This window comes from Camellia sinensis, chromosome 5 (assembly GCF_055761805.1).
Source record: "Camellia sinensis isolate YWXY chromosome 5, ASM5576180v1, whole genome shotgun sequence".
In the NCBI taxonomy this organism is placed as follows: domain Eukaryota; kingdom Viridiplantae; phylum Streptophyta; class Magnoliopsida; order Ericales; family Theaceae; genus Camellia; species Camellia sinensis.
Genome location: NC_138965.1, coordinates 138,981,540 through 138,997,335, shown reverse-complemented (window position 1 = coordinate 138,997,335; position 15,796 = coordinate 138,981,540). Strand labels below are relative to the sequence as shown.

The window sequence follows — 15,796 nt, the reverse complement described above, 5'->3', positions numbered from 1 at the left end:
ATATTACTATGTTAGCACTAAAAGTAACAAAAACTGGTTAAGGAAGCCACATTCTCTTTGACAATGGCTCCACAAGGAATTAATTATTCTCCAAGCCTTCCACTTAAGTATATTTGTGATACTGCACCCACAACTTCTCAGCCATGGCCCAAAGTCAGTAGTGAATCCTTTGAAGAAAGTGTAACTTACAAGTTCATCCTTAGGAGGCTCATACGGTGGCAAGTTTGCTAGCTCCACTTCTGCAGCATTAAGCTCCTCTTTTGCCCTTGCAATTCTTTCTTGACGAGACTCTTCTTGTCTCTTCAACTCTTCTATTTCATTATATTTACCACGAACTTGCACTCCCTGTAAGTTTGTGAATGAAAATTGGAAGCAATTGAATTTAGGTAACAAATTATTCAACAATGTACAAGAAACACAAGCATAACAAACAAAATCAATGATATGCACATACCAAATGGTTTTCTTTTTCCACAAGTTGCATACGTTTCTTGGCATTGTCATCCAATAGACTTCTTACTTTTTTGCATTTAGCATCTTGAGCTGCTTTCTCTTTCTTTTGTTTCCTACACCCAATTTATGTAATACAAATCAAACTCACAACCTAAAGCAACAGCAACAAGAGATATGGGGGAAAAAAAGAAAAGAAGATATATAGAAAGGGTGCTCAATTGGAAAAATTACCAATAGTAACAGGTTCCCAAACAAATCAAGAAACTTGTGCAACTATAGAACTGATTACCTTAAAATCATTGTTTTAGACTAATTGATACGATGATATCCCTTATAAATCAATTCCTTTGAGTTTCATTTTGAGAACATACTCTTCAAGAAGGATACATGTTAGCTACAGCACCGCGTGACTCGATACACACAGTGCCTAACATGCCAATATCATAATCTTCCTGTCTTCTACTAATTGGAACCAACTAACATTGATTTATTATATTTGATCACTTAAAGAAGTCAACATACTCAATAGGTTCCCTAGCTTCGTTCAAAGTTTTGGCAGCTTCATCCAACTTCTTCTTAGCATCATTTTCCTGCTCTTTAGCTTCCATATATTGAGCCTTCTTCATATCATACTTCAGCCATGGCAATTTCTTTTTCATAGACTCAACCTACAAATTGGATGAAAAGTAAACAAAATTGTTGCTTCAAATTAATTAAATGACAAAAAAAACTGAAGGAAAACCTTTCCCAGGTATTCTTCTCTTTGACGAACACGCTCAACATCTCTTTCTTGCTCAGTATTAAGTGCCTTTAGCTGATCCAAATATTCCCTGTTTCGCTGGATGGTCTAAGCACAATGAACAAGGTATTAAGTATTCACAAGTTAGTAAACAGTTTTATTGACATAATATATACTCCCTCCGTCCCACGAGGTTAATCCCTTTTGGGAGTTCAATTTTTAAAGGGACATGCAATTAATGCATCCAAGTTCAAATCAAAAGCCATTGGTTTCCCATACTGCCCTTTTATACCCACTTTCTAAATAAATTCATACACTAAGAAGGGATAGTCTTACAAAAATGTAAAATGTTATTCTTTGGCATTTCAAAGAGGACTAACATTTTGGGAAATCCCAAATTGGATAAAAGGACCAACAATATGGGACAGAAGGAGTATAAAACTATGTTAAAAAAATGATTTTAGAAACACACTCGTTCAAGCTTCTTCCATTCACCACTTTCATCAACAAGAGCACGATGCAGGACTGGAAGTTGAGGATCACCGACAGCCTTTTCTGTCTCTTCTAGAAGTTGAATTGGTGTTAACTTAGCAAATTCACAAACCCTGTCTTGTGGTAAAAACTGAACATAAAGAAAAGAGAAAAGAAAGAGTTCAAAGATGAAGTCCCCAATTGAATTCATAAATCAAATACATATATCCAGCAATGAGTTCATATAGAATTTTATGACCACAAATAACAACATAATACCCACATCCATAACATCTAATGACCTTTGTTTTCTTCCAACTGCAACCTATGATTATCGACTAGAACTTTATTATACTAACTACAAAACACATACACTTGATTTAGTCTCGCGTATCAATGTCTGACACATTTGTTTCAATCTTTTTTTGGGTTGTGAGTAGATTTTTAGTTTAGTTTTAGAAAATTCTTGAATGGACAATCTTTTTACTATAATTTATGTGTCAAATGGTGCAATTATGGAATTTTGAATAATTATTACATTAAAAATTCCATGGATGCTTAGTTCTTGAATTTTTATTTAGTCATTTTATCGTTTTGATATCTTGATAATATTATTCTCATATGTGTGTTCTTTATCTATAATTTGATTTAAATAATGTTGGTTTTAGATGGATTTATAGTTATTGAATTGTTGACAACCAATTCATCTAAAAGCTTAAACTACAAGAGTGACAAATTTATTATTTATATTATATCCTCAACATGCCTCCTCACTCACACCCAAACATGCTCGAGTGTTTTAAACACGTGATCTATTGTCTGCTATTATACCATATTGAATAGCTAACTAACTCATCTAAAAGCTTCAGCTATTAGAGAGAGTAAAAACTTTATTATTTATATTATATCCTCAACAATAATATATATGCATGTATATATATTTTGTTCAACATGTTTATGTCCTAATTTTTAGATAAATGTCATGCATGTGTCTGTGTCCATATCCCAAGTCCATATCCCAAATCCATATTTGTGTTTCTTGGCCTGATAGAAGTAAGAGAAAAATCAAGTACCCTATACAATTATATTATATTTCAATCCATTATACCTCTTATCAGAAAATTTGAAAATAGTGTTTTGGATGTCCAAGTTAACGTAAAAGTTGTGAATACTCAACAAGTCTTGGAAAGGCTCCTAAATTCTTCTCCTTTGCCACAATAAATTTTAAATATAATCAGAAGCATCCCTTATTTCTTCCTTTCCTTTTTTCCTCTCATAAGAAAGCCAAAAATTAGTAGGGTAAACTACCAATAGGTCCTAATAGTTAGACTTAATTCCCATCAAGTCCTATTGAAAACAAGTCTTGGTAAAATTGTTGCTAAAAATAATTTTTTTTGTGACAAATTTTTATATATGTCGCTAAAAATTGACAATTAGTAACTTTTTTTCGTCATGATTTTTATAAATTGTCGCTAAAATTTATAATTAGCGACTTTTTTTATGACAAATTTTTCCCATAGAACCTATTAGACAATAAGTCCAATTATTAGGACCTACACGTAAGTACCCCAAATTAGTAAACCCTAATCCTTTCCTTATCCATTGGCCTTTAACTTTAAGGCTCCAAACCCTTCAATAGTTTCTATTTGAGAATTTGAACTACTAATTATCTAAATATTCTTCAATTAATCACACATTTTGATTAGTAGTCTAACCCACAAAGCCTACAGTCTCTGTACTGCATCATAAAGCCATAAACCTACAAGTTTTCCATAGACCACAGTATTTGCTGCCATAAATCTTTGATAAGCAATTGAAGACATGCATTGATCACGTGTGATGAGCAATTGAAGACATGCATTTATCACAGGTGATAAGCAATTGAAGATATGCATTGATCACATGTCTGTGCAATATGTAGTAAAAATTGGACTATTGAATAGAAAGTGTCCAAGAACTCACTTGAGTCAAATTGTTAACTTGGATATTGAATTGCTGAATTACTTCAATTACATCCTTTTTTGTCACCACTTTGCCTGAAACCAAAATATCACATGTCATAGCTGCAAAGATGCCCATCTTAAATTCATGCAACAGATAGATAGAAAGATATATATACATACATATATATATATATAGAGAGAGAGAGAGATGAAGCAAGCATTAACTCAAACTACTAAGGCATCATAACTAGGTTTAGCGGACATTGAACATTTCAAACCAAACCAGTAAATTAGTATTCTGCACATTGGATTCTAGACAAGCTATATAAACCAAATAAAACAAAATTTTCCAAATGAGAACGTCATTCAGAAAAACCATCCACATAATATCATTTAGAAAAACCAACCACGTAATCTCTTCGCAATGCAAACAAATTAAGAGAATAGCATCCTCCAAGTCCCAAATTCATCATTTACCAGATCAAGAAATTCTCAATGATGATTCAAAAGACCCTTTCATGAGCAACTTAGGCACGGTTCATTGTCACTCACAGTCATATAACAAATAACATACCATTAAATAGCCACTCAGATTTGTTACGTGTATCTATTTTGCGCATAATGGTAAGTTGCTCCTCCTTAGTGTTCCCTCTCAGAGAAATCTTAATATAACCACGCTCTTCCCCACGCTTCACAAATGCTCCAATGCTTGAAGCCCTCCCAAGAAGCTGCACAAATAAAAAGTCGCCATTTCTGTTATAGTTCAAAACACACAAGTACATAGCTCGGTAACTATTCTTGTTCTCACTAACCTGAGGCTCACCACCAAGCCCAAGCGCAATGGCACATACGAGAGAGCTCTTACCAGACCCATTCGGTCCAACAACGAGGTTTAGCCGTGAGCCCGGCTTGCATGTCAACTTATTGAAGGTCATGAAATTATGTAGCTCAATCTCAACAATATTCCCTAGCATATAATCATCTTCCCCTCTAGAAAGAAAAAGAAAAAAACATTAAATTAAGATAAAAAGCTACAGCCCAGATGCTGAGAGATGCATTCAAAAATGTTAAAATCTGATACATTTTCACTATGACAATAAAACAAAGGGTAAACTACCAATAGGTCTTAATAATTGAACTTAATTCCCACCAAATCCTATTAAAAATAAGTTCTAGTAAAATTGTCATTAAAAATAATTTTTTGTGATAAATTTTTTGCATATGTCGCTAAAAATTGACAATTCTTGACTTTTTTTGTCACGATTTTTATAAATTGCTGCCACAAATTTAAAGTTAGTGACTTTTTTATGACGATTTTTGTAAAACTATCGCTAAAACTTATAATTAGTGACATTTTTTTATGACAAATTTCCAAATGTCGCTGAAAATTAACAATTAGTAACATTTTTAATAATATTTGATGAAAAATACGATTAATTATCGTAGAACCGATTGGATAGTAAGTCCCCCTATGGGGTACACGTAAGTTCCCTACAACCAAACCTAAAATATTGGATTTGTTGAGGAAATACTCATATTCTCTTTAAAGTAGCCACACAAAAATCAAAAAACTTCATTATTAACTGTGTTTTCCTTTGTTTGTACTTGGTTTTCTCGGCAACCCGAAAAGGAATTGGAAAAAAAAAAAAAAAAAACTGTGTTGATGTTCTCTCCAATAAATTACAGTCAAATTAGTAAATCTTAATTTTTGAACAGTTATGACAACATGAAGAGCAAAGGACACTCAAAGCGTAAAGGCAATTGTAGGCGATTCGTATAAAAAGTCATGAAAGAAACCTACGAACCTGCTGATTTTGGGGCGTTTTGGGCGAGGCTCGACCATCGGATAAGATGTTTAGGTTTGGGAATAGATATCTGAGGCCTCTGCGATGCTCCTGTGTACTCCAATTTCTACAATGCACTGATGCAGCAAGAGCTAGGGTTTGATAAGAGAGAAGATCAGTCACCGACTGCAGCGACGAAATTTGGCGCCAAGAGCAATAGACTGAGATACTCCCGTGACGGAATCGAAATAGAAGGAGTAATTACAAAATAATAATAATAATATTTTAATAATTAAGCTCAATAAATATGCATAAAATGCCTATAATATTATTTTCATTTAATGTTGTTTTTAATTAACGTACACAGACATATGATTTATATTAAAAAGAAATCAAAAAAATAGTATTTAAATTGATAAAGTTAAACAAATAGTATTTAAATTGATAAAGTTAAATAATATAATTTATTTTATTATAAAATTTTAAGAATAAGTATATATATATATAAACAGTTGCGACAAAATTATTAGATTGATGGACGCTTATATAACAATTTTATCGCAACTAATTTTACTTACAGCACAAAAAAAACTCCTAACACCTATTTTCTTTTTACACCATTCCCAAATTTTTTAAATTTAAAATATATTTATAATAAATATTCAAAACTGCTTTGAATTGTATAAAAATAAAAACTTGAAATTGTAGTGGTGGTGGTGGTTTTTGTCAAAAAAAAATAGTAGTAATAAATTCCATCCTTACCAAATAGCTCGAAGTATAATGATTAAAATATCACCTTTTAGGTTCATTTGATTAGAGGAATTATTTATTGTTCAGATTGTAATTTGGAGGAAGATTTTTATCTGATTTTTTTTTTAAATCCGCCAGACATGGAGTCCGGTCGGACTCCTTATCCCCTATATGTGGTATTATACTATTCGGGGAGGGTGTGAAACAATTTTCATGGGATTATTTACTATTGGGATTAGATGGTAAAATTACCATTTTAACCCTCTACTATTTAATTATATATTATATTTAGTAAAATTTAATAAAATTGAAGTGTCTCAATTTAAAAATAAAATTATTTTATTTAACTTTTTATTGATGTTTTATTTATTTATTTTTTAAATAATTTTTTATAGATATTTTATTGATATTTTATGTTAAAATTTTGCTTATATTTTATTTAATTTCATTATTTAAATTTTAATAGATGTTTTATTTAATTTCATTATTTTATTATTTTATTTTTAAAATAAATTTATTTAAAATTTTAATTAAAAAAATAACATATATTTTTATTGATATTTTATTTTTTAAAAAATAAATTTATTTAGTTGTGTAAAAAATAAAATAAAATAAATTTTTATTTAATCTAGCTAAAACTAATTAAAATATCAAAGATATGTTTAATATTACTATTACTTAGTAAACAATTGAAAAATGATAAAATAGTCTTTTATTCATTTATCCTATCTAGTGCTTCCAACCAAACATTATATTCACTAAAAATAGTCATTTCCATACATCTATTCCCATGAGAAAACAAATACGGGATACACATCTAGTCTAACTAAATAGTTTTGGGGATTCAAAGTCCTAGGATTTAAGTCCGATGGATTCTAATCCCTCTTTATCCAGTCCGAATAATCAAGCACACCCCCTTTTTTTGCAATTTTACATAATAAAAATAGCTAAATAATTTAAATTAAAAAGAAGTAATTAAAAAATGGGCACTCGGTCTATAAATTCAAATTTAAATTTTCTTTTACCAAAGGTTCAAGCACTGAAACACTTTGTCCAAAAAAACAAACTTAGACAAAATGACCAAAATACCCCTATATATATCATATATGTTATGACCCAAACTCGGTATCCAATGTTCGACGTCGCAACAAGGCAATAACTGAAGTTATAGCAAATTAATAGTGCAGCGGAGTAAAATAAAAGGATATTCAAATCCTTATGTAAGTATACCAACATCGTATACATTGGAGCTTCTATTCAATTGCAATATCAAAGTTGTACTATGACTACAAAATATTTTGTGCCTACCCTATGTACTGGTCTTGATACATTACCTAAAAGTGGTTAACAGCCGTAAACACATATAAACACATGGCAGAGTGAAAAATATTATACAATGAGCATGAGGGTACAAAAATTTTTATGGATAATTATTTGGCTAAACAGAAGTTAGTTTGGTAACTGAAATACATAACTTAATTTGAATAAACAAATTATTTGAGTGACAGAAACTGAAATCTAGAAATTATGTAGATAAATAATCATAACCACAGTACAGAATAGAACAGAACAGAACAGAGGTTATTAGAGTGACAATCAGAACAGAGGTCAATGGATCCATGACAAACAGAGGGTCACAAAGTGACCAATCAAAGGCCAATGATTATTTAAGTTCCCCAAGGCATGGGACTCTCATGGTGGTACTTTCCAAAAATAAATATTTTTATAATCATTGTCAAATAATTTTTAAAATTTAAACAATCATATCTATGGATTTTCAATTTAAGCAAATGGAGTTCAGAAAAATAATGAACGTACTTGAAATCTAAATATAAGTTATAGAATATAATTTGTAAAATATAAATTATGGTAATTCAAAACATATATAAAATATGTTATGATAACTTAAGGTATAACATAACTCACCTTTATATTAATCCCTTACTTTTACTTTTTCGTTCACCGAAACACCTTGCTTTACTGACTGACTACTCTTTCCTTGCTCCTCATTTCTTACCCGAGGCACTCTTTTATAGGTGCTTCCCAGCCCTTTTGATTCAAATCATTTGCTGCCCAAGCAACTACGTGGCTCGTCACTTAATTGCATGCTTATCCATATGGCTCCCTTATCCATTGATTTCCCCCTCCCCTCCCCCCCCCTTTGAGCTTACATTGACCCTAGTTAATAGAATAATTGCACAATAACTCCTAATATAAGTTAAATTACACTTTATCGCATACCATCATGTAAAAAATATATTGATATAGAGAAAGGAGAGAATAAATTGTATGTATTATTGATTGATATATATTGATGTACATTACAATGATTCATGATTCCTATATATAGAAGAGGGTGAGTGTGTAGTAGGTAAGGAGTAGGTGAAGTGGAGGTGGTAGTGGTGTAGTGGGTTAGGTTTAATGGAGTAGGTGAGGTGGTAGTGGTGTAGTGGGTTAGGTTTAGTGGAGTAGGTTTAAGTGGGTGAAGGTTTAGTGGAGTAGGTAGATTTTAACAGCCCCCCGCAAACTCAAGGGGGATAGAAACTAACCAACTTGAGTTTGGAGAGAGTAACAAAACAAGAAAATACATAAAAATAAAAGAGGATAGGAGACACTGTATGGTCGTGTCAGACCATTGGTGAAGACACTGGATGGTGGTGTCATAACGTTGTAGATGACACTGTATGGGGGTGTCATAACGTTGTAGAGGACACTGTATGGTGGTGTCATAACGGTGTAGAGGACACTGGATGGCGGTGTCAGACCGATGTAGAAGACAGTTTATGGGGTCATGTCGGACCGTTGTAGCAGACAATGTTGTGACAGTTTACGGAGTCTTGCTGGACCCTTGTAGAAACTAACCGGAATCAATGTCGGGACAGTTTACAGAGTCTTGTCGGACCCATGAAGGGGCTAACCGGAATCAATGTCGGGACAGTTTACTGAGTCTTGTCGGACCCATGAAGGAGCTAACCGGAATCAATGTCGGGACAGTTTACAGAGTCTTGTCGGACCCATAAAGGAGTCGCACCCTCAAAAGGTGTGCCCAATCTTTCAAAAGGCGTGCCATCAAAAGGCGTGCCCAATCCATAAAAAGGCGTGCCATCAAAAGTTGCGCCCTCAAAAGGCGCGCCCACTTCATCAAAAGTCGTGCCCGACAGAAAGCGTCGAGCCATCAAAAGGTGAGCCGGAGACGCGGCGAGGCACGTGAGCGACAGAGCGGCATGTCGGCCGCGTCGTCTGTGTCAATATAAACCAATGCGGAGGCGGAGGAAACCAAACCAGACTGAAACCTCTGAACTTGTTATTCTGAAACAATCTGTAAATACTCTGTATCCAACCCTTATCGGAAACACTCAGCAACCCAAAAAACATGGCCTCTTCTTCCCGTTCAGCTACCCAGAATATGGCCTCTTCATCCCGTGGTCTACTCACTCTCTTTCTCGACCTCAATGAGTCAACAAGAGAGAGAACTGGTGCGGTGGCCAGTGAACCTCAACCAAACACCTCTGTGTTTGCTCCGTTGAACTTTCCGATGCGGTCGGTGGAGCATAAAATGGCGGTGCAAACTGATATTGAGGCCAATCAGTATACTCTGAAGTCATGTGTGGAAACCATGACTGCGGTCACAAACTTGTCGCACCGGCTGCAGAGCAGGACAAATGAGATGCAACAGTTAAACTCCCAGCTGGCTCTGCTCCAACGCATGTATAAGGATGCGCGAGCAGAGATAAGTGTGCTGAAGGCAGAAAACAAGGAGCTGAGAAGGCCACCGTGATGTTCCGATTCGGAGGTCCGCCATATGCTGCAGTGGAGGAGCAGGGAATAGTGATCGTGCCCAGTGGAGTGGGAAACACGGGGGCAACACCGTCAATGGCCGCCCAGGACGGAGGCAAGAAGAAAAGACCGGCGGAATAGGCGAAGAAGTGAGGTGGGTGGGTGGCCGTCTTGGTGTTGTGTTTTGGTTTGTTGTTGTTGTTGTTTTTTTTTTTTTTTTTTTTTTTTTTTTGGTGTAAAATTGTGATCGGGGTTGATCCCTAATATAAATAAAACAAAGTTGTTGTGCAAATCTGTATTGTTGGTTTTTTTTGTTTTTTTTTTATTTTTAATATATATATATAGGAAAAAACGAAAATGATAAATACGGGGATAAGAAGAAAAAGAAAAATAACTTGTCAAAAGGTTGAGGGACATGCCATGTGGGTGGATGTTTTTTTTTTTTTTTTTTTTTTTGATTACGAAAAAAGGAAGATAAAATAAAATAAATAAAAGGAAAGTGGGGTGCAAAAGGTGATTAAAAGAAATAAATAAATAAAGAGGGTGATGATGGATATGGGTATAGATGTAATAAAGGAATGAAAAGAAAGAAATAAATAAAGAAAGAAAAGAAGAAAAGAAAATGGGTTTGGACTATGTGCTGCTGTGTGTGTCCCCTCCATGTGCTGTCTCCTCCTGTCATCATACGAAATGGTGGGAAAGTTGACAAATTGGTGGGTGTCATTTATAATAATGGAAATAAAGGTGAGGTAGTGGATGTGTTTGGGAACTGCGTGGAAAGAGAGTGCAGAAATTTAGTGGTCGCCTATTCAGATATTAGAATACGAACCACTTGTTCTCACAACATCAAAAGACCAACAGTGGCCTCTCATTCATTTGCAGCTGCATCCTCTGATGGAGTGTTCTCTCCTTCACCATCTGACGGACCACAAGGCGATTTCCGGTATCGGGTTTGCTGTTGTGTTGGCTGCAGTTTAGGTTGAAGTGCCTTGAGTGGTCCTTTGGGCTTCTCTCCACCTTGCTTCCCCAGAGCCCAATCAGCAGAGTCAAAGTAAGTACGTTCATGGTCCTTACAAATAAGTGGTGGTTTCTTGGGCCCATACTTGCTCTTAACAGCTTCCTCCTCCTGTTGGGGTGATGGCATGGCCTTTTCAGAGTCCTCTGGGACATCTTCATCCACACCTTCATGCTCTTTGACATCTTCCTCCTTGCCTGACATAGTGTTCTTGCATCAATCCAATGTACAGCAGCGGTAAAAACAAGCTCTCGAGAGAAAGGAGAGAGAGCTTAGAGATCTCTTCTTGCAGAGTTACGGCTGTGGAGAGTGGAAGGTATGTGTAGAAAATAAGCGAAATAGATTGAGGTCCGGCGGACGGCTAAGGTGAGGTTGCCGCCCGCCGGTGAAGCGAAAAATACTAGGTTCTAAACCTGCTCTGATACCATGTAAAAAATATATTGATATAGAGAAAGGAGAGAATAAATTGTATGTATTACATAAAATTAATTATTTTATTCTACTATTACTACCACTATTATTATTATTGTTATTATTGTCATAATTGATTGTGGTATTAATTAAATATTTAGGGTGTCACATTTCTCCCCTCCTAAATAGAAGTTTGTCCTCAAACTTATCGTACCTTAGTTTTCGAAAAGGTGTGGATATCGGGTTCGCATCAGATTCTCCGTTTCCCACGTAGCTTCTTCGACACAATGATTCCACCGTAAGACTTGTACCGGAGGTATGGTATTGTTTCAGAGAACTTGATCACAATGATCGAAAATCTGTACTGATTGTTCTTCATAAGAGAGATCTTCTTGAACTTCCAGGTCTTCATAATCAACAACATGCTCTAAATCTCGAAGATACCATCAAAGCATTGAAATGTGAAACACATTGTGGATACTGGACAGTTCAGGTGGCAGTGTAATGCGATATGTCACAAGACCAATCCTTTCTAGTATCTCGAATGACCTGATATAACGTGGGTTTAACTTTATTCGCTTCCTAAATCGAATAACCCCTATTATTAGTAAGATCTTTAGGAACACTTGTTCTCCTATTTGAAATTCTAAGTCCCGTTTCTGTGTATCTGCATAGCTTTTCTGGCGGCCCTAGGCAGTGCAAATTCGCTGTTAGACGAGTTGAATTTTATCACTCGCTATTTGCACGATTTCAGGGCCCAACAACTTTCTGTCTCCAACTTCTACCCAACACAGGGGTGATCGATACATCATTCCATGCGTTCCAATGTTTGCTTGGTAACTGTTGTTATATGCGAATTCCACTAAAGGTAGGTGCTCATCCTAAGTACCCTTGAGGTCTAACACACACACACGTAACATATCTTCCAAAGTCTGGATTGTTTTTTTGGATTATCCATAAATTTGCGGGTGATAGGCGGTACTAAACTTCAGTGTGGTTTCTAACGCCTCTTGCAGTTTGTTCCAAAAGTGAGACACGAATCGAGGATCTCGGTCAGACATAATCGAAACTGGGGTACCATGCAATCAAATAATTTCCTTGATGTATAAAGTGGCAAACTTATTAAGGGAGTACGTGATTTTGATTGGTAGAAAATGTGTCGACTTCATCAATCGGTCTACTATAATTCGAGACTGACTATGGTAGCCTAACCACGAAGTCTATAGTAACGTGTTTCCATTTCCATTCAGGAATAAGGGGTGGTTGCAGCATTTCTGCAGGTCTTTGATGTTTTACTTTAACCCATTAACAATACAGGCATTTGGAGACACGACTTGCTGTGTCTCTTTTCATTCTTGTCCACCAGTAGAGTTCCTTCAAGTTGTGGTACATCTTTGTATTACTATGGTGGGCTGCAAACCTCGAGCTATGAGCTTCCACCAAAATCTTCTTATTGAGTTTCGGAATATCGAGTACGCAAATTCAATTTCGAAATTTTAGTATCCCATTGCTTATAATGAAGTCAGGATCGGACATACTTCTTTGCTCCTCATACTTTTTCTTCAAAAGTTTATCTTTACATTGGCGTGTTCTAATTTCTTCTATCAATATGGGTTCTATGATTATGTTGGCGAGCCATATATTGATCTGGCAGGGAATGAGGGTACATGCCAAACTTCTAGTTATCTTTCAGCTCAATGCGTCTGCTACTATGTTGGCTTTGCCTGGATGGGAATGGATTTCTGTATCGTAGTCTTTCATAAATTCTAGACATTGTCGTTGCCTCATATTCAGTTCATTTTGTGTAAACAGATATTTAAGACTCTCGTGATCGATGTAAATCTCACTGGTTGCTCTGTAGAGATAATGATGCCAGAGTTTGAGGGCAAAACTTGCTGTAGCCAATTCCAAATCGTGGGTCAGGTAGTTATTTTGTGAGTCTTTAGTTAACATGAGGTATATGAAATGACTTTCCATTTTGCATAAAAACGCAACCCAAACCATTGTATGAGGTATCGCTATAAATTACAAACATGTCCGTTCCCATAGGGAGTGCTAGGTTAGGAGTTGACACAAGCCTACTTTTTAACTCTTGGAAGCAATGTTCCTGTTTGTTAGTGCATTCAAAGGGTATGTTTTTATGAGTTAGCTGGGTCAAAGGTGATGCTATCTTCAAGAAATCTTGCACGAAGCGTTGGTAATAGCCGACTAGACCTAAGAAGCTTCGAATCTTAGATACGTTAGTAGGTCGTGGCTAATCCATGATTATTATAAGTTTTTGGGGGCCAACCGAAATGCCATTCTTGTTAATGATGTGACCAAGGAAGTGTACACTAGTGATTCAAAATTCACGTTTCTTCATAAAATTTGTGATCACGCAGTGTCTGTAGAACTCTTCGCAAGTGGTGTTCATGATCCTTTGGTGATTTGAAGTATACGAGAATGTCGTCGATGAAGACAATGACGAACTCGTAAAAATAGAGTTTGAACACTTGATTCATGAGGTCCATAAAGGCTGCTGGAGCATTTGTGGAGCATTTCTGAAGACAACTTTTTTGATCGTTTTGACTTTTAGTTGATGATAGCCGGAACACAAATCGATTTTCGAGAATACTTGAGCGCCTTGAAGTTAATCAAACAAGTCATCGATTCGTGGCAAGGGGTACCGATTCTTGATGGTGACCTTGTTTAATTCTCGATAATCAATACACAGTCTCATGGTACCATCCTTTGCCTTTACAAACAATACTGGAGCTCCCCAAGGCGAGGTACTTGGTCGAATGAAGCCTTTGTCCAGTAGTTCTTGGAGTTAGGTCTTCAATTCTTTCAATTTCGTCATTGACATGCAATAAGGAGCTTTTGATCAGTCATGTACCAGGTTGAGTTTCAATAGTGAATTCGATTTCCAGGTCAATTGGGGTACTAGGTAGGTCTTCAAGAAAGGCATTTGGAAATTCTTTAACCATAGCGATTTCATTAAGTGTGAGGGGCCTTTTGTTGAGTATAAATCGCATAACAAATATAACCACAACAACCCTTGCTTAAAAGTTGTTGGGCTGTCATGAAGGTTATAACACATGGAGGGGTGGACACTCCAGACAAGTTCTAGTTGGTCTAGTAATCAAAGGGAAACCTTTTTTGTCTTTGCAATCAATAGAAACGTGATTAGTAGCCAGCCAATCCATTCCCAAGATCACATCAAAGTTACCAATGTGGAGGGAAATCAGGTCTATGTATAAGGTTTCATCTTTTAAAGATATCATGTAAGATTTGTACATGTCAATACCAAGGGCAGAATTTCCAGAAGGAAATGACACAGACAGTATATATCCTAAGGGTTCAGGTGTTGATGCTATCTTAGAAGCAAAGTGCGGTGTAATAACAGAATGAATTGAACCAGAGTCAATGAGGACATAAGCTAAATGACCACAAACAGAAAGTGTACCTGACACAACATTCTTAGTAAGGTCCGGGTTTCCAGGCACCAAGGCAAAAGCTCTTCCTTGGCCTTTTTGGTCCTTTTTCACTCCTTCAGGTACTACGGGTTTTGGGACTAGTTCAAAGGGGTCTGCTATAGGATTGGTAAACTTTGGGCAAACTCTTAGCAAGTGACCAATATATCCGCATTTAAAGCATGCTCCCCGTGTCTTAATGGCATCGTCCCCAATAAGTCTTCCCATAAGTAGGGCAATTTGGAATAGTGCCACTTCTAGGGTTAGCAGGACCTTGATTGCTTGAACTAGTTAAGCCCATATTTACCTTGTTTGGGGGCGTAGTACTAGTTCTTTTGTTGACTTTTTTCCAAAATCGTTTCTTTTAACTTGGATAATACTTTATCATATTTCGATCGTATGTCAATCTTAACTAAATAATAACATAAATTATTTGACCCCTATTAATGGGTAGACTAGTGCTTAACTTATCAAAATTTATTTAACTCCTATGAGTAACAATTATCAGTCATAGATGATTGATTCCTATTATCTTAATTTATTAACTTTGGCAATTATCGTAATTATTGGTTATCTGGTTATGTCAATTATTATATTAATTTATAAATTATATCCATGACATAACTTACAACTAAGGTTTTCCCGAGTGCACTATGAGCCCCGTCATTAATCACATTATTGATCCAACTTTTGGACAATTGCTCAGTAGCAACAAAATCATCCCCTCAGCTCTTCTTTTCTTTTGGCAAAGTAGTGATTGAAGCGGGACAAAAATAAAAACCTTTACAAAGCAGATCTCAATTTATGTATAACTACACAAAATCACACAACTATAATATAAATAAAGGGACTAATAAGGTGGAACATTTAGGTACTGATCTCCCCCTATCCTACTTCTTAATTGTACGTGTGCCCTATGCTCTAATTATTATTTTTTATTTGTTTTTAAAAAAATAAACTATTTCTCTGATACCATTTTTGTCTTTGGCGTCACAACAAGA

The 15,796-nt window shown here is 35.5% G+C and overlaps 3 protein-coding genes across 3 annotated transcripts in view; all 3 read right to left on the bottom strand.

Moving 5' to 3' along the window:
- The window catches only part of SMC5 (structural maintenance of chromosomes 5), a 49,823-nt gene extending 44,091 nt beyond the window's left edge, over positions 1 to 5,732 (bottom strand). The window contains exons 1-9 of the mRNA XM_028233873.2: positions 5,412 to 5,732; positions 4,419 to 4,596; positions 4,181 to 4,334; positions 3,626 to 3,699; positions 1,665 to 1,814; positions 1,196 to 1,300; positions 976 to 1,121; positions 455 to 566; positions 190 to 345 (exon numbers count right to left, since the gene is read on the bottom strand). Of these exons, the coding sequence (XP_028089674.2) occupies positions 190 to 345; positions 455 to 566; positions 976 to 1,121; positions 1,196 to 1,300; positions 1,665 to 1,814; positions 3,626 to 3,699; positions 4,181 to 4,334; positions 4,419 to 4,596; positions 5,412 to 5,449 (1,113 nt within the window). The 5' untranslated portion in view covers positions 5,450 to 5,732. The remainder of the gene's footprint in view (positions 1 to 189; positions 346 to 454; positions 567 to 975; positions 1,122 to 1,195; positions 1,301 to 1,664; positions 1,815 to 3,625; positions 3,700 to 4,180; positions 4,335 to 4,418; positions 4,597 to 5,411) is intronic.
- Positions 5,733 to 10,709: 4,977 nt separating this feature from the next.
- LOC145790010 (uncharacterized) lies at positions 10,710 to 11,271 on the bottom strand. The gene has a single exon (XM_082867808.1). It carries the CDS (start codon positions 11,134 to 11,136, stop codon positions 10,786 to 10,788), a length of 351 nt encoding a protein of 116 aa, XP_082723934.1. The 5' UTR covers positions 11,137 to 11,271; the 3' UTR covers positions 10,710 to 10,785.
- Positions 11,272 to 14,210: 2,939 nt separating this feature from the next.
- Positions 14,211 to 15,023, bottom strand: LOC145791717 (uncharacterized). Its single transcript, XM_082872139.1, has 2 exons — positions 14,477 to 15,023; positions 14,211 to 14,383 (listed from the first exon to the last, which is right to left on the bottom strand). Exons 1-2 carry the CDS (start codon positions 15,021 to 15,023, stop codon positions 14,211 to 14,213), a joined length of 720 nt encoding a protein of 239 aa, XP_082728265.1.
- Positions 15,024 to 15,796: the final 773 nt, after the last annotated feature.